A 22,793-nucleotide genomic window follows, 5' to 3' on the forward strand; every position below is an offset into this window, starting at 1 on the left:
ATCTGGAGCGAACCTTTGTTGCCTGTCTAGAGGTCCGTTGTCACCTTTGCATGCTGCCGTCCTCACAGGACCCCTGTGCTGCGGCTGGCCCAGATATGCAGCCCGTAGAACAGACGGACAAAGAGGTTACTTTCACCAACCAGTTTTTAGAGAACGATTCTGAAGCTTTGGAGATGGACAGTGAATGGGAGGGATTGACAGACAGTGATTACGTTTTCTTAGACTAAGAGCAGTGCCTTGAAATGATATTACCTAGAGCTCTTTCTTTCCATCATTAAGGATATAGTGAAATGACATAAATGACACTGACCCATCATTCATGTGACCACTCCTATTTTTCTCCCTGGACAAAGATAACATAATATAATGACGGTGACGGGATGGGTGGGGGACTACAGAAAGAGAAGCAACATTATTAACGGAAAGAGCAAAGAGAGTTTAACAATTTCTTTGGTGATTGTTGAAATTTCAAACCATGACTTCAGTTTCAAAACAACCTTTATTCTGTTTGAAGACCTAATACAATGCATTAAAGCAACTTAAAACAACAAGACATAGCTCCATTGAACCTATAGCTTGAACAAATGTCAAGGAGGCACAGTCCCCCCGCCCCCCCGCCCCAGGTGCCTTGTAAAGGCAAAATTACAACTGACCATGACATCCTCCCTCTCGTCAAAAGACCAACGTTATTTTAACAATGTCATAGAAACAGATTTGTAAAAACACCGAACAGATCGTAGCTTTAAAAAATACACACGTATAAATGAGCTATTTTTATTTTTGCCTTTTTTTTTTTTTTTTAAAATAGCAGCATCCTGGGCAGCTAATGCTCTCTCATGGAGACAAGCTCAATGTTAAGTTGGTTAGTGTTTCCAATGAACCCAATTCTGTTCCTACTAGTCATTTATACTAGTGATTTAACTAGATTTCTAAAAAATAAGAATTTGGCATTTCAGAACTTTGTCTCATGTGAGGCATTGTGCTATAAACTGCCCCTTTCTTAAATGACCCTAAACTCAAATTTCAGGGTCTGCTTTCCAACTGACTTGGATACCATGCATAGCAGAAGCACAGTTGTTAGAACCAGCAGAATTTTTCTCCCAACAAGGAACATCAGTAGGACTTCCCCAACACGTTACTAGTTCATAACCAGCTATATGACAAAGCAATTGGTTCCCCACAGTGACAGCTCACATAAACATATTTGACTTGAGACACTGAAAACAAGGATTTCCAAGTTCAGTGAGTCACGTAGACCAGCTACCCAAAAGGAGTAACTTTTAAACAGAAAAAAGCCAAAGAATTATGAACTTCTCACTCCACTTGCAAACAATTTTCACCTTTGTAAGACAAAACAACTTCAAAGAAAAAAACCCCATACACATATACAAGAACTGTACTAGACATTGTCTCTTTATGTACTTGAACTCAACGACTGTGGATCTGTTTTGGCCGAAAGGTGTACTGGAAACAGTCCATGCACATATACATATATACATATATCAAGGGCCATGAAGTTGTCAGATGTTGCAAAAACAAGTTTTTTGCCTTTTCCACGTGGTTGTGATTTTTCCCTGGTGTGCAATGTCAGGTCACAGTGCTCCCCCTTCTACAGCCCCATCACAGCCTCTCTGCAGCTCAGCTTCTGTCCTTTACCTTCAGGATGCTACACTGGGTGGGGAAAATCAACGCATGGATGCAAGCATGTATCAGGAATGCCTCTGCTGTATCCATTTATACTCATAAGCCACTCAGTGTTGTAAGATGAATGGTTGGACTCAAAGATCCCTGCTGGTCAAACATCTACAAAGACAGATGTGATGGCGTGCTATACACGATCAATAAGGCGTCGGGCAGAGGCATAGCATCCTAGGTAAGGTTGACTCACTGTGATAGGAAATCATGAATTCTGCCTTTGCTGTTCAAAGAAAAATCTACTGCATTTATGCTCATGAGATGTAGATATGAGGCAAGTGCCTAATACTGTGCCATCTTGCAAAGTGTTGAAGCAAAAATGTGAACAGAATGGTAGCTTTTTCACAAAATACTCCATCTCAGATATTTTAGAAATTAAATGAAAGTTACTTAATAATATACATGGATGTGCTATCAAAAAAGCAATAAACCTAGTTGATAAACTACTGCTAACTAATGGCTGGGCTTCTGTATGACATGGAAGGTTAGTTGTAAAGCAGACACTCACAGAAGAAACTAGGGGAATCATCAATTGTCTGGAGATGAAAGGGAGATGGTCAGGTCAGTACAGTCAAGTTTGAGGATTGACAGTCTGGCTGTAAGACTGACTATTGCTCTTGATATGAGTAGCTTCATGTAAAAAGGAAAAAAAAAAACCAACATTCTACAGTTAAGTCAGCTGCTGGACTGATCCTTTCAAAGGAACATTAAAAACAAAACAAAACCCCTTACCCCAGTAGTTGGAAGGAAAGAGAAACAAAGCTGTGGAGAATCTAACATTGAGCAAGAAGAACTGAAGTTGTAAGATTCCATTTTAATCATCTCCCCTTTATTCCTTCCAGTGTAGGCACAGTTCCCACTAAACTGAAAGGCTTTTACATACATAAGTGGGGGATAGAGGCCTCTTGCTCTTGCCTTAAGTTGGAAAGAATACTCTAACAATTCCTCCCTCTTCCCCACAATGAAGTATAACACATACAATTATTTGGGTGAATGAGGACTGTTACTATGATTCCCACAACGGCCATGACTTCAACAAGCTCCCCACAATTGGTGCAGGAACGATGATGACCATGTGAGGCTTTCTGATCTAAGTTGAATGGAAAGCTAGGAAAATAGCAGATATCCGGATAAAAATATCATTTTCAGGTCATGCTTTTTTCTTAAAATGGATGTTGTCTGGTTGTTAATGGGTTGTCTGATGTTAAAGAGAGACAGGTTTTCTAAATGCAGCAATGATATTTTGAAATCAGTGTTTCCAAGAAGGATAAGCACTGCTTGAAGACCCTGCCTGCCTTCCTAAGAACTAGCGTTCCAGTAGGTTTGTAATTGTCATGAGGGCATAGTAAGTAGCAGATCAAAGTGGGAAGAGACTTCACTTTGCAGTGATCCACTTCTCCGTAATCACAAGAAAGAGAAAGTGCATGCCATCTCGCCAACCCGCCCCCACCCCGCTTGTACAACCCTTTGCTACATCCCCCTCCCTAGATTCAAGAAGTTCACAATTCTTTACGAAACAAACATTGCCAGGTACCGTATCTTAAGTCTTGAAACAACATTGTTGAACTCAGCGATACTTTGTCATATTCATATATCTTTTTTTTTTTTTTATTGAATAAAGCAGCTTTGAAGCTTATCAGGCACTGCCCAACAAAACATTTAGTCCAAAAAAAAAAAAAAAAATCTGTTATGAACTTTTTAACCTTGGGCTAACAGCCAAGTACTCTGTACAAGAAAGACTGTAAAATATTTCATAGTTTTAATTCTGAAGCCATTTTTTTTAAACTGGCATCCTGTACATTTCTTAAAAAAAAAAAAAAAAAAAAAAGGAAATGAGTAACAAAATGAATATTAACAAAAAAAAATCAGGGACAGTATTTTCAAGCAACAAAAACTGGGGCAGAGGAAGCTTATTCTGAAGGTACATTTAAAACAGATAACAACAATGAAAATTAAGAATTGCATAGCACTGTGAATTTAGCCTTCAGCACAACAAAACAGAAGCTATTTGGTATTGATACAAATCCATCTATTTGATAGTTAGTCATCCAATAGTATGTACATATTTTATATACTAAACGTCATTTTGAAGTCCTGTTTTCGAAGCTCCATTTCTCTTGGTGGGTCTTCTTGGTTTGAGAATGTCAACAAAACACTTTCTGGCACTCTGCTACAACAGAATTTCCTCTCAACGCACGGAGCAGACGTTCCCTCACGTGTTCCCTGCGAGCGGAAGTGCCTTTCTGCTACATATCGGTTCATTTCGTTAGAAAATGAAATAATCCACAGTGCAGTGTGTCTGGGGCCACCGTGCGTGGCAACACCCAGGCTGGACCGAGCGACCCCAGGCTAGGGCTCTTCAGCCCGTCCCTGCTCCGGTCTCCAAGGTCCCAACTGTCGAGCTGGTAAAGCTTCTGAAAGCACGAACAAGCACCATGGTTAAAGGCCTCTTTGTCCCTGCACGCAGAGATTTTTGCATTTCTTTTTCTCTTTGTGTGTGGTTGTGGCTTTAAATTAAACAAAACAAAACAAAACAAAAACCAAAACCGAAACCGAAAGAGGGAAGAAAGGAAGGCTGACGAAGCACTCCAGACGAGGAACGGCGGCTGTCCGGCGCGTGGCCCTGCGGTGCGTCTCCCCCTCCTGCCGTGGGGTCGAAGGCTCGAGTCCCATCTGCAGACGGGCGGCTGGGTGTCCGCAGCTCAGTCCCAGGTCAGGCTGCAGGGGAGCCCTGTGCTGGCCAGAGGCCTCGGGGGGTCAAGGCGAGAGCGGGCTGCAGGGCGGCCCTTCAGCGCCTCTGCTGCGCGTACACCGGGTAGGCCAGCGTGACGTTCAGGGAGTCGTTGTGCTGCACGAGGGACGTGTGCTGGTAGTGAAGCACCAGCTCCTTGAGGGAGCCGTACAGGTTGTAGGGCTCGGCGAAGCCGTAGCCCGTGGCCGTCTTGTTGATGACGCAGTGCTTGACCTCGCCGTCCACCCTGCGTGGGGGAGAGAGCACACGGGCCGCGTGAGCGGAGGGGAGCGCGGCGCGGAAGGGACACCCGGGGCTGCCTGCGCGACCCGGGGGGGCACCCGGCCTCACTGAGCCGCTGGGCGGTCACCGCGCGCCGGCTCTGGCGTTGCCCTCACGCCTCTCCACCTACTCTCCATTCTCCTAGTGACTCGTCTCCATTCAGGGTCTTTTCCCTTTCCTGTGGCAGTAGCCCTCTGCTTACATGGAGGGAGATGACAGGCTAAAACAATACCTGAGCGCCTCTCCCTTCCGCAGGCCGCTCGCTTCTCTGAAATAATGTTAGTGATCCAGCCTCTCCCCCTTCGTGGGACTCCCCAGACCATGACGACAGACAAAGGAAAACCGGCCCTCGGAGGAAAACGTCTTCTCTCGGGTGTACCGATGGCGGGGACAGCGAGCAGAGCCCTTTCTCTTACCGTTTTAACCTGTCCCTGGTGGGGACTTCACCTGTCGGTGGTGCTTCCACGTGACTCTCCTCTGCTTTTAACTAGACGGAAGCCCCGAAACAGCAAGTATGGCTGTTTCCATTTTGAAGATGAGAAAAGAAAAACAAGGCTTCTTGTGATGAGACGGCCGCTGAATTGCCGCCCAGAGCCCCAGTTTTCCACCTGAATAGCAGGTTTCTTTCTACGAGACCCTCTGAACAGATACTCCTGCTTAGATATTCCAATATTAGGTTTTATTTCCTCTTCTACACTATCGTAATGCTTGAAAATGAGAACTTTTTCAAGCCCTTGCCCCCAAGGTTGACTGGCTGGCTGGCACACCTCCCTGAGGGTAGACGGATAGCTGGCTGCAGATACGTACACCACCGAGCAGGCGTAGCAGCCCTGCTTGCTGCTTTCCCGGACGAGGAAAGTGCCGTCCCGCTTCCCCCGCAGCAGGTTTTCTGCTTTGTTTCGGTTGCTGCTTCCAACATTCCAAGTCTTCTCGTCATGGTGGGGCAAATCCTCGTCATCTTCTACCAGCGAATATTGGCTAAAGAGGAAGAAGAGGTTTCTGAGAGGGGTGCACATGGCGGCCGCGAGCCTGCCCCTCTGAGACAGAGCCCGCCTGTCGCCTCGACCTAGTTCCTGCCTCTCCTCTGAGCGAGTCAGGCTGGCGGTCACGGGGCTGCCTCAACCAGCTCCTCGGGCCTGAGCTTCCTCATCGCGTTGAGCCTTCAACCCCCTGAACAAAGTTAGCAGCACCAAGTGAGACTCTTCCTGTTTTCAAGTCAGCAACTATGCTCAGCTACCTGGGCAGAGAGGACGGTATTAAACAATCCTGTTTGTCCAGTTCAGATCAGGAAATTGACTGACTAGGAGGAACGCCAGTTTTTAAATAATTGGAACAAAAGGTATACATGAGCTTTAAAAATATATTAAACAGCAGTTGTCTCCCTCCCAACTCCCCTCTGACTGTTCCCAAAATATGCTGGGATTTTCCAGATGGTTCTGGGGCTTCATTATGGACAGTGTCACTTATTCCCCAGCCGATGCAGGGGGTGGGGGTGGGGAGGTGGTGCAGATAAATCTATGTTCTCCTTTGCTAAACTTTCCGTTTTTAAAATACTGGGTAATGAGACTGATGTATTTTCTCCTACAAGATAGTCCATTTCTCACTTGCTCTGCAGAAAGCAAGTCATGCATTTTCCTCAAAAGAAAAAAACAGCCCTGCCCCCTCCCATCTGTACTAACTACTTACTCTTCCGTGTTTTCATTGCCCAGCCACTCGTTCAACTTCTTCTGCCGAACACCTTTCTGAGTCAGCCACCTGGAAAAGAGTTTTAAAAAGAAAATGCATTCAGAACCTATCCTTTATTTTCGCAATTACCTACCATGCACGGGCAGGATCCCACTTCCAGTACGTACATCAAGTATTGGTCTCTTGTCTTTCTTAGCTGAATGAGGTCTGGCTTAATGCTGTTCATGCGCTTGTCAATCTCACGATACTCAGCCGCCTGCTTCTTTAAGTCCTCTTCCAATCGCCTCCTGCTGTCGACAATTTCACTGATTCGAGACTTTAACTTTTCATAATTATGCATAATCCTGTAGGCAAGAGAGATGCATCTGTAATTACCTGGAGAATCATGGCAAGTTCCCCCAAGGTTTCAGTATTGATTCCCAGCAGTTTGCCTCAGGTAAAGAATGCTTTCTCTCCCTGTCATTTCACAGAAATAGAGGTCACCTTTAGACAGCATAAGAGGATTGTGGTCATCTCAAGCACAAGGGCAAGGAAACCCTCCCAGGTCACCAACCTTTGGATTTCTGTCTCATTGCCTTCACGTTTAAACTTTTCTATGTATTCTTTGCTGTACCGCTCCTGGGTTTGGCACTGTTCTTCAAATATTTTTATGGTTTCATTAAATGCTTCAATAGCTGTTCTTTTCATTTGGATTTCCTGCAACACAAATTTTAATAAGACAAGGTCATTCCTTTCACAACAGACAATTTCTTATGGCAAGACATTACTGAAGACAATTGATTGGAACATCTGACATCTAAGTCCTGTGTTAGCAAGGTGGGACTCTAATTCATAAAACTCCTTAAAATAGTATCAGAGAAGCACACATTTCCTTTGGAGAATTTTCCCAGTCTATGGAAGATGATGGCTTGACACTTTGCTACAGTTTTCATCTTTTTTAAAAACCATTCCACTTTTATCAGCAGTTTATGGCATCCTTCTGCTCCCTCTGGCGGTCCCAGATATGTGATGGCCTGGAGGAGATTAAGCCTCTAGGAAAACAAGGCAGTAAATGTAGCCTCAACCTTTCACTGCAGCAGGACCTACCCTATCGTGGTTAAATCCCCATTTCAGAGATTAGACAAGTCTGTAGAACTTCCAGTTGTTATTAGCTTTTACGCTAAAGAGAATTCTGCAATCAGCAATTATGTCAAACCAACTTAATTTATTAGCCTGACACTTACAGGCTTCATTTAAAAGGTTTAGAGATATAGTTAAGTAAGTACTAGAATAATCAACAATGATTCACAAATAGATGATCTCTCTTCTGTACTGCCAGAAAAAAAACACTTTACAGTCTTTTTTTGGAGCCGAATATAACATGCACTTGATTCTAATAATTAAGAACGCTACAGTTTTGATTTTCACAGAAAACTCACCTGGGAAGTTCGGGTATAGTCTTCATATAATCTATCATATTCCCGACTTTTTTCTTGAAATTGAGTGTTATATTCATGTAATTTTTTCCCTACAGCTTCAATATTATCTTCTTTGACAACTTGATCCTAGAAGGATTATACAGATTGGAAGAAAAAGGGAAAAATAAATTCAGTTGATAAGGTATTTTTAAATGACCATTGTTGGAGGATTTTCCCACATCAGATATTTTGTTACAGTATTTTATTGTTGAAGCATTTTATACACTTGTGATCACAAAATTACAGTTTGAAAGTTTTTGGAGTTTAATGACATGGAATTCGTCTGCCTCAAAATATTTTCTAAGCATTAAAAGAATCTTTTACAAATATTATAACATGGGTATGTGATTACCTGTTGGTATTTGGATACTGGATAAAGTAATTTCACATCCAGTTTGGGATTATACTGAGCTAGAGATTCATTCCGGTAGTGGTTTATTAGTTCAACCACAGAGTTGAAGGTTAATGGGTCAGAGAAGCCATATTTCCCATCTCGGTGAAATATTTTGATTAATTTGTTATTTCCTCCTTTCCTGCAAATGCAGTATAAAAATAATGGCATTAGAATTCTCTTTAAAAAACCCAGTACATTCTACTATCACCTTGAACACGCCAATTTTAGCCACGTGCCCCAACTCACCTTAGTGTAAGAGTGTAATCCCCATGCATTTTAGTAGATGCGTCTCGTACCAAAAAGGTCCCGTCAGCTGTATCTCGAAGTTTTTCATTCACTTCTTCCCTGAAGTGAAAAGGACATGAGACAATGCTCACCTCGAAGATTTGATGTTCTCATGTTTTTTAAAGGCATTTTCAGAATCAACACCTCAGTCACGCTGAACAAATCAGCACAGAAAATCATGATCCCCAAAAGGTTTCCCGTTTACTCCCCTCCAAAAAAAAAAAAAAAAAAGCTTAGACTAAAAATGCCACTTCATTACGTTTAACGTTAATTCTGAGAGTTTTTGTCTAATAAAGAGAGTGACTTTACACTCTGCCTTGAGGCAGTACCGCTTCACCCTACTGCCTCCCTGACATCTCTGTCAATAATGAAACTTCTCGGGTATTTAATTTCCTGCGGCATCCAGCACCCACAGCTCCCCAGAGCTCAGTGACTTCTATGGTCGTCTCTGGAAGGGAACCAACTATGCTTCATGCTTATGTTGGATGATATCCTAAAAATGGAATTTAGCAAGCTGGTGCTTTTGCTTTTCTTTCTCTTCATCTAAACTCCCCAGCTCTGCTGAAAAAACTCAGAGTCTCTATAGCCTTACCTCGAGATATCTCCCCAGTACCATTCAGCATCTTGTAAAGACATATTGTTATTCATACCGTTGTTGGCTACAGTAGTGGGTTTTGGTGGTTTGGGAGGCAGTGCTGTAGATGGAGGAGAAAGAAAAAGTTTTTGCAATCCCAACTGCAAATAAACATTTAAAATTCTACCCAAGTTCCTTTAGATAAATAACATTTTCATGTAGAAAAGATTAGCTATGAAACACAGCAGTAATGTACAAGTCCAGGAAACTTTCCTTTTTTTAAAAAAAAATCAGAAATCTTTGACTACAGATTAAAATTATAAAAAAGAGCTTAGAGACTAGAAAATAAAATGGGCTGGCCATATAAATGAATTTCAAAGTAAATCCAGAGTCACGACATCTTCTACTTTTAGGTTTGAGTTGTATTAAAGTTTCATATCTGGTCAAATCTATCTAAAGTAAGAAACTAAGAACAGAGTAGCAGGAGGAATCACATGGCTTAGTTTTAATTTCCTCCTCTTATTTAATTATAAAAGACAAATTTCCTTTCTGTCCTCCACAAATGCCGTTGCGGTAATAAAAAAGCTCATCTACACAGCAGTATGTTTTAAGAGGAGGAATTGGGTTTCTCTAATCTTAGTATTTCAGGCACTGTTCTGCCAAATGCCAGTTGAAGAGACTCCTCTGTGACCTCAATCTCTTTAGTATTCATGTTAATATTCTATTGGGTAACTATGCTCTATATTATGCCAAGACTGATTAAAAACCATATCCCCTCTTCCTCAATGTCAAATCAGTATTCATATATCAATTGGTGACAAATAAAGACTGCAGTATTTCTGAATTTCCTAATTGGGAGGAAGGCTGAAATAACAGAAAGTAAAGTAAGTCTAGGATATCTTGCTAAATTCTAAGTCATAAGTTTTAAAGCGCCACTGTTAACATTTTAAGCAAAAATTATTTCAGGAGTCTAGCAGGTAATCTTATAAAGCCTGAGACTCAATAAGGGAAAGCTAACTTCTCTCACTGCAGTATCTTAAGAGAGAGCAGACAAAGTCTCAATATTTGATTCAGAATAGTTTCAGGGCACCAAGAACTGAGTTGCAATCACTGCTACATTTGACATGCTTTCTAAAGTACCGAGTGTTATCACTGCAAAGTGCCACACTGTCCTCAACCACTGTCAGAAAAGAAGCACCAAGGATGCAGCCTTTTAATAAAGGAACGATATACAACAATAGAACCCAAACAGCAAACGAGCTCCAGTAACAAAAGACACAGGTGAAAAACTGGAATCCAATTTATATCCATTCAACTAAGAATAAGCATTTACCCAACACAGCCTGACCTGCTTGCTTCCACAGGCAGTCAAACCATTTGTTTCATTTTCACACTGTGAGCAAACTCATTCTTATTAAATTAGAACAAATTAATAAAAACAGACATCCAAAGAGGAGCTGTTTATAGCAGTTGTCAAAAAAATTAAATGCCACAACATTAACCAGTTCTCTAAAGAATACTGCAGTATTACCTGGTGGGTCCATTTCTATATAAAACATCAAGTCTGTGCCACAATTTATATCTGTCTTAGCATATTCTAAATCCAGGTCTTCCATATTCCAAACAGTGTTGTACATTTGTGCGAGAGTTTCCTTGGCTGAGCTCAGTTATAAGAAAAGAGTCCGGCTTTCTTTGTAATGGTGTCTTGGAATTCATTTTAAAACCTATAAGGGGCTGCACTGTAACCTATGACATCACACATCCCAGCCAATCAAGTCACAAAAATGTCACCAGACCACTCCTGCTTCATCATTTCTCTTCCCTACCAGCCTTCACACAGCCCCGACCTCAGGAAGATCCTACATTTGACAGAGCTGCAATGTGTAAACGCTGTTCGTTTCAAAAAGGTGTTTAATCTGACTGTTCTTCTTGAGCCGTGAGTTTTCTAATTCCCTTTTTATTGCTCCTTGCAGCATGGTATGCTCCACTGTTGGCAGGCTGACAAAAGCTGATATGCAGCAGCACGTAGCTTTTTCTATCCCCCTCCCCCTAGTGCATCTGGGTTTACAGATAGCCTGATCATTTCTTGGTTTAAAAAATCTTACAAAGGCATCCAAATGGTATACTTAAGATATGTTTTACAGTCCTAAAATGCCTCCGATATATATTAAGAGCAAGAAGGATCAAGAACTCTCTGGATATTTCATTTCAGTCCTCCATAATTTACTGCACACTCAGAACTTACACACTGTCACAAATGTACTACATTAGGAAGCACAATTAAAAGAAAATGTAGAGGCAAAAATCTCTATTAAACACTGCAGCTGAAGCTAGACTTTAGAGAATATGGAACGCACTCCCCCCACCAAAAAAAAGACAGGCCATATATCAGAATGCAGAGTACAGGCAGAGTTATCTTTGAAAAGTATTTCTCACTGATGAGCCCATCTTCAGATTTACTGTGCTAAATACTGCTTGAGGGGGTGGGTGATGTAATCACTTGGACGGGGTACTTTTTTTCCCCCTTCCATCTCAAATGCCTCACTTTGGGAAGAAATATTATTATTCCTTCTTAACAGTATTAAATGTAAAGAAATCAACTCCCCTATAAATCTAAATATTAGTTCTTCTATAATGAGCAGGGAGGAAGGGAGAAAAGGTTTCCCTCACCCATGTAAATGTAGCTAATTTAAAAAACTATAGTGGGCTGTGTGATCTGCGTACGTGTGCCTGTCACATATTTCTGTGACAATTTAAAGCACACAGAAGCCCTTGAAATTTATTCTTAGAAGTTCTGTCAAATTTGGAATCATAAAATATATAGAAATAGCAAAGCAAGGCAGCCTCTGAGCACTGCTCACGTGTCCCTCTTCCAGCTTATTTCATTTTCCCACTGAGGAAGGAGGAAGGCAGATGCATCCTACACCCTCCCACTCTCTCTCACTCACATGCTCTCTTTGCCTAAAGCTTTAAGTAACCAGAAATGCAAAGACAAACGGTAAAATGGTAAAAGTGGTGGTGGGGGGGGCGGGGGGAGAGGATAAGCCCTCAGAAAAGATTTAGGGGGAAAAAAAAACTCCGAGTTTAATAAAAACGTTGACCCAAGTCCTCCCAGCAGCTAAGGACAGCGCGACAGCCCCAAGGGCTTCCCCCAGCCCATGCCTTTGGGCACCCTTGGTGCAAACCGGTCCTGCCGCTGGAGCCCATGTGGCAAACAGAGCCGGGAGGAGGGCAGGGAGACAGGTGACTGTCCACGTCTCTCCCAGGCCTGGCCAGACCCCAACTTCCAGACCAGCACTTGGTAATTATCTTCCCTGCCCATTTCCAACTGGAGCCCCATCTTTCCCTCACACTGTGCCCAAGGAAATGGGGTGTGGTTCCCCTAATCTCTCATCTGCCCTCCTCATGCAGTGCTTACTGTCTCTCCCTCTCCCTGGGAAACACACACACACACACACACACACACACACACACACACACACACACACACAAACTATAGAAATGAATCTTCCAAAAGAGTCTCCAAAAAACAGTGCAAAAGCCAAGGGGCAGAACAGTGCACAAATGAAAGGCAACTTACTTTGCAGGTTATGCATTTCAACGGTTTCCCTTGGAAATGCTGTATCCGACAATGGAAAAAAAAAAAAAAAAAACCCAAACCGACTCCTCCTGCCAGGCGGCGCAGGACCCCGGGACTCGTCCCCCGCGGCAGCGCGGCTCAGCGCCCCCAGCCCGTGCAGAGGCCGGCCGCCGGGGACCCGGGCTGCGCCGGCAAGAGAAGGAGCCGGGGCGCTCGCACGTCCCTCTCAGATACAGATCTCGGCTTCATGATTAACTTGGGCAGGTTCAAATATTTGCTGAGCTAGGGATTTCGGGTGGGGGAGGGGAGCCCAAGTCCAAGTTGCCATCATCGGCTAACAAGTGGCCGGTGCCAGCCCGGGTCCTCCTCCTCCTCCTCCTCGCCGAGGAAGTGAGAAGGCCATTGTCAGGGGGCCTAAAATAGGTCCTCCAGCGGCTGCGGCGGCGCGCGGCTCGCAGGGGCTCGAGTGGCCGCAGCGCAGCGAGGCGCGAGGCGCTGCCAAACACAGGAAGTGGCTGAGCTCGTTCGGCAGAAAATAGAATCAAAGCCTTGCTTGTAAGGCCCGAACCTCTCAGCAGGGCCCAGAAGGCCGCGCTCGCGTCCACCTCCCCCACGCGCCAGCACACAGCCCCGCAGGTGTCCCGGGGGAGCCCCCGGGGCGCCGCCTGCAGGGAACAGGCTTGCAAACTGGTCCACAGGAGGAGGCTCCCGGGACGAGTGACGGCGTGGCTGCAGGAAGTGCCACAGTATTAGAGACACTCTCAGATAAAAACTCGACTCTGCAGCTATTGGCATGGTGTCCATTTCAACTCCAGTTAAAACGGCCATAAAAATGCTTTAGGCTCATGCACACTCTACAGAGAGCAAAGAGTGGGAGGGCAAGGAGATGGCACCCCATTCTAGACGGTTCTTTTCTCTTTACTCAATAAAAGTTACAAGGAACCAAACTTGGGACCCTTGGCTCCTATTTAAAAAAAGCTAAAATTTGGCCAAAGAAAAATTTCACTCACATCAGCACAGATGGCTTTACTGTTATCTCAAGAATCTTAACCCAATGTAAAATCACAGAATCACTAGCTTGAAAACCAGAGCAAAATTCAGAGATCACTTCAAGGAATTCCCTCCTACTATAACACACACACGTTTGAAAACCAGAACACTTGTTAGAAGACGAAAACAAAATTTAGAGATCACTTCAAGCAATTCCCTCCTACTACACACACACACACACACACACACACACACACGCCTGAAAACCAGAACACTCGCTTGAAAACCAGAATAAAATTTAAGAGATCACTTCAAGCAATTCCCTGGTACAACACACACACACTCTTCTGACCCAAAGTGAAGTGGTTTGCATAAGATTATAGCACTAGTCCTAAACTCCTTTTTCTCCACCCACTGGCCCTGCTCTTTACTTCCCTCTGCCAGAGAAAGTAAAAATTAACAAGTGAAACTGAAGTTAATTTCTTTTAAGCCACATGCAAAAAACTTCACACCTAGAACAAAACCGACTTTTTTTTGTTCCCTATTTTTAATTTTTTTAAAAAGCTGCCTTCTAATTATCTTCGAAGAAATATGCATTCTGTGATACCCTTAGACTCTATACAAGAAGGTGACATGCAATGTCAAAGGTCACATGCAAGATAAAGGAAGATCTAAGTGCTGACCCAGAGTCCACAAGGGAGGAACCAGCTTCAGAATTATTGCAATATCTGGGAAATGCTGCCAAACTCAATGAGAGTGATTTTACAAGCTCTGCTTTGGTGCAGTTGATAGATTATGAAGCACCTACTTTTCCAATGGGGGAAAAATCAGTCTATAAGTGAATTTCCTAGTTCCTGCCAGCTGATTACAGACATAGGGTTAGTTCAGAGAATACCCTTGCATCCTGAGTTGCATAATCTTGTCCTACCTTAAAAAAAAAAAAGTCTTTCTAAAGCTTGGGTATCTTGGAAATGTCAGTCACTTACACATACCTGTCTGGATTCACAGGATGTGTCATGTCAAAACCTTTCAAGATTAAAATGTTCTCTAGTCCAACGGTCTGTTTCCCGTGTCAGAAGAAAATTATCCACTGGGAAACAGCACACTGTACTTATAGAAAGTCTTAAAAAAGATTTGAAAACTTTGCTTCAAATTTCTCACAATATGTACAATCATCTACCATACAGGTTCTATTAATTACTCAAAGTATGAGAAGAGTCTCTTCCCATTCAATTTTGGTCAATTTAGTAATCTGCAAAACACATGCTATTTATTAGTTTAAAAAGGGAGCCCTCTGCTGGTAGAACAGAATCAGTAACTTTGGCTCCAAAGAAAACTTGCTGTGTATTTCACTCATCTCCCACTGTGTCCAAAAGCTCACACACAAAAATATAATTGCCCAACTGTCATTTAATCTATATGATTCACTAAGAAAAAACAAATAAATGCACAGATGTCATAACAATCTTGGAAATACTTTACACATGCCTGCTAAACTCTTGTAAGAAAACGTTTAATTTCTGAAACCCAGAGATTTCAGAAATCTGGGTTTCCACAATAGAAAACTTACTCAATTGAAAACCAACTTTGCCTTCTAGATTCTTCAAAACACTAAGTCTTAGGACTTTCCCCTTCCTCAGAGTTTTGTAAAACTCATTTCAGAGGCAAAATAGGCCATGTGGCACTTCTCAGCAGGTGTGAGCTAGTCAGGAAAAGGTTTCTTAATTGTTAATATAGTGTGAAAGTTCCAGACTGAACGCTGAATCTCATGTGTGCCAATCACCATTGAGTAGCCAATGCTCCACAGGCAGCTTTCAACCTGCACAGCTTCTTCAATGGTTTTCTGGGCCACAATTTATGAACAAAAGCCCATTTGAAAAAAAAAAAAGGCAGTGAGAAAAAAAATAAATGAACCCAAATCTTTTAAGGGTTAAACTAATGCCTCTTTTCTTAATTTTAACTTAAGACAACTTAGAGTAGAAGGGCCTTTCAGGGTGATGCCAATTCTCCAGTCCACATCCAGGGCTCTTAATGACCCTATAGTAAGAAAAATGTCCAGTTGAGTTTATACATAAACTCAGGCTTGCAGATGCACCAAAGTTATACATTCTATAGACTATCGGAAAAGGTGTGTCCATTGCTTAGCAGGAAAAAAAAAAAAGAGCCCCTTCACAATTTCCCCTCTCAGCTGTCCCTTGGGACAAAGAAGGCTGCACTGTGAAAACAAAAGTAAAAGTGAACCATACCCTCCAAGACATGCTCCTGCTGTTCAGAGCACAAATAAACTTCCTATTTTTTGTCAAAACCTAGCACGCCTGGCCTGTTTACTCCTACCCATCTATTAAACACACACAGTTTTTTCAAGGTTTCATTTCTCACCTTTGAAACAAGCCTCTAATGTCAGACCACATTTTAAACCCAATAAAAAATAAATCAGAGAAAAGTAAAACTCTTTGAAAGTCATTTCCCTCTGGCTTAGTGCTTGCTTTAGTCTTGGTTGCAAACCAAGCCCCGAGCATTTAAAACAAGATTTATGAATCAGGCTCTTCAGGATAAATGTTTTGCAATGCACCAGTGGTTAAAAATTAACTCTGACAGGTGTAGAAGGGCAAGGGGGAGAAAGAAAGTCATTTTTTTCGGTCTGGGCTTGAGGGTGCAATATTAGACTTCAATTATGCTACATTAATATTTCTGAATATATCCGTGAAATCTGAAATATGTAAATACACTTACAATGGGTTTCATTCAAAGGCACCCTGTGTTAAATAGCCCCTGTTTTACCTTAGTTGCCCTATAGAAATCTGCTTTAGTGACCTAAGGATCAAGTAGGGTAAACATAACACAAAGTGATTCAAGAAAACCTGCTGCTCTGCTTTAACCATTTTTGACTCTTAGTAACAAAGAGAACAGCAAACTGTCAACCAAGTTCTAAGAACATACTGGGTGCTTAGTCTTTCAAACCTTAGTTTCCCTCCCTATGGGAGAGAAGCCTTACTTCACAGGTGTGCTGCTTGCATTAAATGGGGTGGTGTGTAAGAATTCTTTGACAATAGGGAACTTTATCAAAGAATTTTTAAAAATTTTATTTGGAGGATCATTATGCTATGCCCAGTTCTACGCTAGGAAGAGCCGAAAAGAAGGCTTTGTCCTTGAGAAATGTAGCCGAGCAGATGAAACAGACAGAACACTACTGAACGGCTAAATATAAGAGGAGTAGGGACGTAAGGACATAAATGTACTGAATGGGTCAGAAACCTGCACATCCAGCGGGGAGAAGCTCCCTGGGTGCCACAGAAGAGGATGGCACTGTCAGGGCTTCTGGGTACGGCGATACATCGTGTGCACTGAGTTAAGGGCACCGGGGCCAGGTGGCGGAGGAGGGCTGGTCCTGAAATCCAGGCGCCTCCACTCACCCAGCTGCACACACAGCCGAGGGCATCAGACCTCCAAGCAGTGCGCCCACGGGGCAGCGACTGCCCAGAGAGTGTCCTTTTCAGATCTGTGTTAAATCCCCTCCAGGCCTTCAGTGGGGAGAGCACTGCCTGCTAGGATTTGGACAGCACTAACCAGGGAGGTGGCTTGAGGAGATGGAGCTGAGAACGAGGCCAACTCTGGCAGGGTCTCACCAACACTAGAGCTGACATGAGGATGCTAAAGACATACTATATTGTCACGAGCCTCAGTCCTCCTCACCTCATGTAATTCTCATAACCATCCCAGGAGAGAGGCATTATTCCCATTTCACAGATTGGAAAACAGTTTGGAAAGGATGAATGAAGGTCTTGGCGATGAAGCCAGCAAGGAAGCAGCAAGAATTGGAATTCAAACACCCAGGTCTATCTGACTCATCCTCTTCTCTCCACTGCATGATGTATGAAGCAGGATGGAGCAACCTGGAGCCTGATCTCAAAAGCCCTAACAGTTGCATTGGGGCTGTTCCCTCTATGTGATCCATGGGCGCAAACGTCACCTATTTTTAATGCATTACTTGCTGGAAACTTCAGAGGACTTTTTCAGTGCACACTAACAGCAGCCTTGCTGCCAAGGAAAGTTCCGGAAGTCCAGGCAGCAGACAGAGCTGTGGGCTCGTGTCCTGAGCCAGGAACCCCCTGCAGACCCAGCCCTGGCTCACACTGGCTGGGGTGGCCCCAGGTGAAACCATCAAGCTCTATGGCCTTCAGGTACAAGCCAAGAGCTGGACAATACTTTCAACTCTAAAGCGACACTTTGGATGATGCTGTCACTTAAAGTATTTACTGCTTTTTCAAACCTGGTAAAAATATCGAGCCGTTATTTTTATCCTTTACAATTTATTTTGAATAAATCTTTGAAACTCTTTCAATGAAATGCTATTTCTTCTGCCCCCTTTCAAGTTGTTACCTATTCTTCAAAGCCCGTTTCAAGTTCTGTGTTTTTTCCTATGAGTTTTTTTCTGTCTATTCAATTACCCTAAAAAGTCACCAATCACATCTCTCAATTTCTTTTTATACTTCCAGTACACAACCTCCCACCTAGAATTTAATGAGATGCTATGTGCTGCTGGGTCTTATTTGAAATGACACGGTGCCTCACACATCATTTGTTCTGCCTTTCATTTCCAGTTCTAACTGGTAACAACTAGAAAAGGTATCTATTTGCCCCATAACAGTCTTGCTTGTCCTCCATCCCCCAAATATCATTCAGGCATTCTTTCTATTCACGATAATAAAGTTACTGCAAATGAATGATTTATGACTGTTCCCTGGAGGTGCGCCAGTGCTGTTCTTCCCAGCCCCATGGGACGAGCACGTGTCAGAGTGATGACGGGAGACTCCAGGAAAACATCACGTTCCTACCAGGCCAAAGAAGTCAGTTTTCTAACCCGGGGTGTCCCGCCAATCATCTACACTGGAGCCATTCCTGAATACAAAGGTGTGGATGAGGAGATACTGTCCTGGGGTGGGTGGTCTGTTTTCACCAGTGAGAGGCACTGAGGCAACAAGTTAATTCCAAAGGTTCTATATGATGTCCAGAATCACATGAGATATCACACAAATGGGGAAATGCCTGCAACTCGGGTTTAAAAATTAATTGGATGCAATTTGGGGGGGAGAGGCTGCATGAGTTCTGGGATAGTCGAGTAAATGTTCAAGGCTTTATCGATCATTTTCAACAGAGCTGATGGAACAAATCCACCCTTGAAATTGGCACAGTAAATTCTTAGCAGAAAGATGTAAGGAGGGTCCATGACATAGCAAGCAGTCTTGAGAGTGCGTGATGAAACACAGTTGCAGAGCAAGCTTTTCTTGGGTGGAATTAGGCTGAAACTGAGAAAGATGTTTAGCCAGTTTTACATCGGAAGCAGAAGTATCAAACTCCATCACTGATTCTAGTATACCCCGTGCAGTACAAATGCTTGAAAACTCTCATGGAATGAAATCGTTTGTGGGTCTCCGTCAAGCCGGGTCTGGCTTTTCACTTCCATGTTTTCCCCTCTTCTCTGGAGTGGAGTGGGGTGCTGAGAGGACTAGGAACCTCCCCCTTTCTCTGAGATGGACCTCCACATGAATCAGGAGGGAGTGAAAGGAGGCAGCTTGATGCTTTGACCCAGGGTCCTGTCCTGTTCTTGCTGGTCCTCTCCTTCTCCACCCTTGTGATCAGTCTAGAGGGGGTGGTCTATAAACAGCTCTAGTGCTATGTTCACACAGGCCCATCCCCGCCCCAGAGTACTTCTAACCTGTCACTGCATCATTTCGTACTGAGCCCAAAGGCAGCCTCTGAACACCATCACAGGGCTCCCTACCCATTATCAAGTGATCTGAGCAGTCACACAGATGAAACCTTTAGGCCAACCCTCAGGACTACACACCTGGGCCATACCTGTTAACAGATTTCTCCGATGCAGTGGACCTACAATCCAGGATATCCTCCTTGCTGGGATCTGGAACGTTTAGGCTTGCCTTATGGACTGTTTCTGCTACAGCTTTCACCTGTGGATCCCATATTTTGGGTCTGTCCATAGAAGCCCTGACCAATACCTGCATCATGAGTGGTTACCCATCCCATCCTTTAGGTGGGTTTTAAGTTGAGGCCTTCCCCTCTCTGTCCACCCAGATACAATTCAGATACAACTAAGCCTGGCTATGTAACACCCTTAAAAAAAAAAAATCCGTGTGCACATGCACACACGCACGTGCACACACACACACACACGAGCACAACATAATGTACCAATGTATGACTGATAACTGGGTTCCCACTGCTTGCTCATACAGAGATGAATTTGGTAATTTGCATGAGTTACTTGTAATAAGCAACAAATTCATGATGTTTTAATTAAATTCAAGACATAAACTCAGACTACAAGCGATATTACTGGTCCTGAAACCTCTCACTTCACTCCTAGGACCCTCATCACTATTTCTATATGACCAGTTCACTTTTAACCAGTATACAGCAAAGCAAGGTTGTTTAGACTTTCCACAGTACAAGAAAAATACATCAGTTTAGATAAAATCCACTGCTAGTTCCACCTACATTTCCCACTTTGTTAAAAGGCTAATTGAATGCCAAGCTGCTTTCGCGGAAGCGTATGGCTTGCTCTAACTTGTTGCAGTCGACCCCTAGCTTCATACTTCATTACTAAAAATGTTTATTTTGACAAGACATTTCTTAGCCTACCTGATTCCAAATAAAACACATTCCAAAATACTTTAAATTATATAGTAATTATAAACTCCCTACTTTGTAAGTATTAGGAAGAAAAACAGAAATGTCAACAAGTAAAATGAACACCATAATTTATGCAGCAACCAGAAGCATCAAGTTGAAGGGGTCGGGGGAGTGCTCCCAACAGCCCTCATCTGAAACCAAGATCATGTAAAATCCACAAATTTCAAAAGCAGGATAATACTGATTATATATGCAGCACCCAGATTTTTTTTTTTCTTTAAATCATTAAGTAACATGTTATTATCGATCTCAATTTCACGAGAAACATGCTACTTCAAAGGAGGTTGAAAGCCACCATTTTTCAGGCTCTAAAAAACAACAGTGAAGAAATTTTAAAAGTTCAGAAGGCATTACCTGGTGCAGGCTGGCGTTCATTCCATTCGGTGGAGATTAAGATTTCTATAATTTTTATGAGGTGTTCAGTATTCTCAGAACTACAAAAAACAAAAAAAAAGAGAGGTCTGTTAGAAACCTTGTTCCCTAAACAACAAACTCATTTTCATTTCTGCACATTCAGGTGACTGTGTCTGATGGAAGTATGCAAATTTATTTGTGAACTAGTATCTTTAGAAGAAGCCTAATGACCCATCAACTTAGGACTACCCTCATCATCCCCAAATCCAGGTTTCTCTTCTATCACTTACCTTGCTGCTGGGAATCTGAAAAGCAGAGGGCTGAAGAGTTCAGAAAGTACTCTTGCATTCAAAAGATTTTTGCTGGACGTTTGAGAGAGCTTGAAGAAATGTTTTAGCAAATACTGCAGTGTGAGCCAGTACTGATGAGGTATGCTGGGTGACCTAATGAGCTTCTTCAACAGCTGGATGTATTCTTCAGAACTCTGCACTTCTGTGCATGAAAACAAAAAAAGCAAGGAAAAGGCTGAGCCTGTTGGTAGCTATCAGTGACTAAACACCTAGATTTCTGTTCTAGCTACAGATGAGTCGTTTAAAATGAAGGCACCAGGAGCAGCAGAGAGTACGTTTGCTCTTCTCATTAGAAAAGGCATTATAAGAAAGTTGAAATCTCATGTCAAATGGAAACGCAAGAAACTCTGGGTGTGCAGAACCACAGGAGGTTCTGGGTGTGCTGCCTGCTGTGGGCCAGCTTCGAGTGTGATTGGCTAACTCCGAGGAGCAGCAGATAAGTATCGCAGGTTTTAACTTTGAAGGTTACGAACCACAATTTCCTGTCCCCAGAGCACTTCAACTGAGCATTAGCTCCTGAAACGGAGAGTCTTCCCTCAACTCATGTTCTAATGGAGGAAGGTGAAGCCAACATCTCCAGTCCCTGAGTCCCAGTCCAGTCCCCTGAATCCAGGGATGATACCTGGCACTCTGAGGCATTCTCTGATGTAGTGAGCCTTAAAAACCGACAAAAGGTTCACGATTAGCCATTCAACATGGGGATGGCCTTCTTAAGCAAATGAGAACCTAGGTCTTCTTCTGGATGCCCTGGTAGGGAGGGAGTTTGTGCTGATGGTGGCGGGGCGGGGGGGTGTGTGGGGAGGGACAGAGTCCTACTGACATTTTCTAAGCAATCTCTCTTTATATTGCAGCACTTGAATTTACAAGTCCATCCACATCTGTTCAAGGAGACTCTCAGAAGAGACAACATACCTGAGGCCAAAGAAATCAGTTCACTGAAAACGGCTACCGGAATGACAGGATTCGGTAAGTCCAGGAGATAGCGTTTGAAGGCATCAGCTAAAACATGCACATCGAACATCTCCAAGTCCAAGGAGGCAACATCTATGATAGAAATGTGCAAAAAAAAAAAAAAAAAAAATCAGACATGTTATGCATTGTTTGGGGCGATTTTCTGAATGTGCAACTTAAATGTGACACGTGAAAGGAAGCAGTATGAGGACAAACAGAAGATGCTTGAGCATTTATTAGCAGTGTTTCTCTCAGGGGTTGCTCCTGGCATTTCGAATAGAGCATTTTCTCCTTGTGCAGGACTGTCGCCCACACTGTAAGCATTTTAGCATGAAGGCCCCTGCCCCTGCCCATGGTGTCAGAACACATTCCCAGACTTTAGGGCAACAGAAAATAGTGCCTCTGTTGTGGGCTGAATTGTGTCCCCCCAACTCCTATGTTGAAGCCCCAACTCCCAGCACCTCCAAATATGATGTATTTGGAGACAGGGCCTTTAAAGAGGTGTTTAAATAAAAGGGGCCATTAGAGTGAGCCCTAGTCAACTTGACTGGTATTATAAAAGGAAAGAATTTAGACAGACACACCACAGGCGCATGCACAGAGGACACGGCAAGGAAGCGGCCTCCTCTAAGCCAAGAAGAAGCCAAACCTGCCCTGAGCTGGGACTTTGAGCCTCCAGAATGGTGAGAAAACAGACTTCTGTTTTTTAAACCACCCAGTCCATGGAATTTTGTTACAGCAGCCATGGCAAAC

General features: G+C 43.1%; 1 protein-coding gene across 3 annotated transcripts in view; it reads right to left on the reverse strand.

Annotated features, from left to right (window-relative positions):
- Positions 1-480: 480 nt before the first annotated feature.
- PIK3R1 (phosphoinositide-3-kinase regulatory subunit 1) overlaps positions 481-22,793 on the reverse strand; it is a 92,009-nt gene continuing 69,696 nt past the window's right edge. The window contains exons 5-16 of one of the 3 annotated variants that reach the window (XM_061129629.1): positions 22,002-22,133; positions 21,030-21,231; positions 20,740-20,819; positions 9,123-9,225; positions 8,492-8,590; positions 8,204-8,384; positions 7,813-7,938; positions 6,948-7,090; positions 6,562-6,738; positions 6,395-6,463; positions 5,516-5,686; positions 481-4,673 (exon numbers count right to left, since the gene is read on the reverse strand). In XM_061129629.1, the coding sequence (XP_060985612.1) occupies positions 4,484-4,673; positions 5,516-5,686; positions 6,395-6,463; positions 6,562-6,738; positions 6,948-7,090; positions 7,813-7,938; positions 8,204-8,384; positions 8,492-8,590; positions 9,123-9,225; positions 20,740-20,819; positions 21,030-21,231; positions 22,002-22,133 (1,673 nt within the window). In that variant the 3' untranslated portion in view covers positions 481-4,483. Of the gene's footprint in view, positions 4,674-5,515; positions 5,687-6,394; positions 6,464-6,561; positions 6,739-6,947; positions 7,091-7,812; positions 7,939-8,203; positions 8,385-8,491; positions 8,591-9,122; positions 9,226-10,635; positions 11,448-12,684; positions 12,733-20,739; positions 20,820-21,029; positions 21,232-22,001; positions 22,134-22,793 lie in introns of those variants that run through there. The other 2 variants (XM_061129631.1, XM_061129630.1) reach the window with 2 other exon arrangements.

This window comes from Dama dama, chromosome 25, assembly GCF_033118175.1.
Source record: "Dama dama isolate Ldn47 chromosome 25, ASM3311817v1, whole genome shotgun sequence".
NCBI lineage: Eukaryota > Metazoa > Chordata > Mammalia > Artiodactyla > Cervidae > Dama > Dama dama.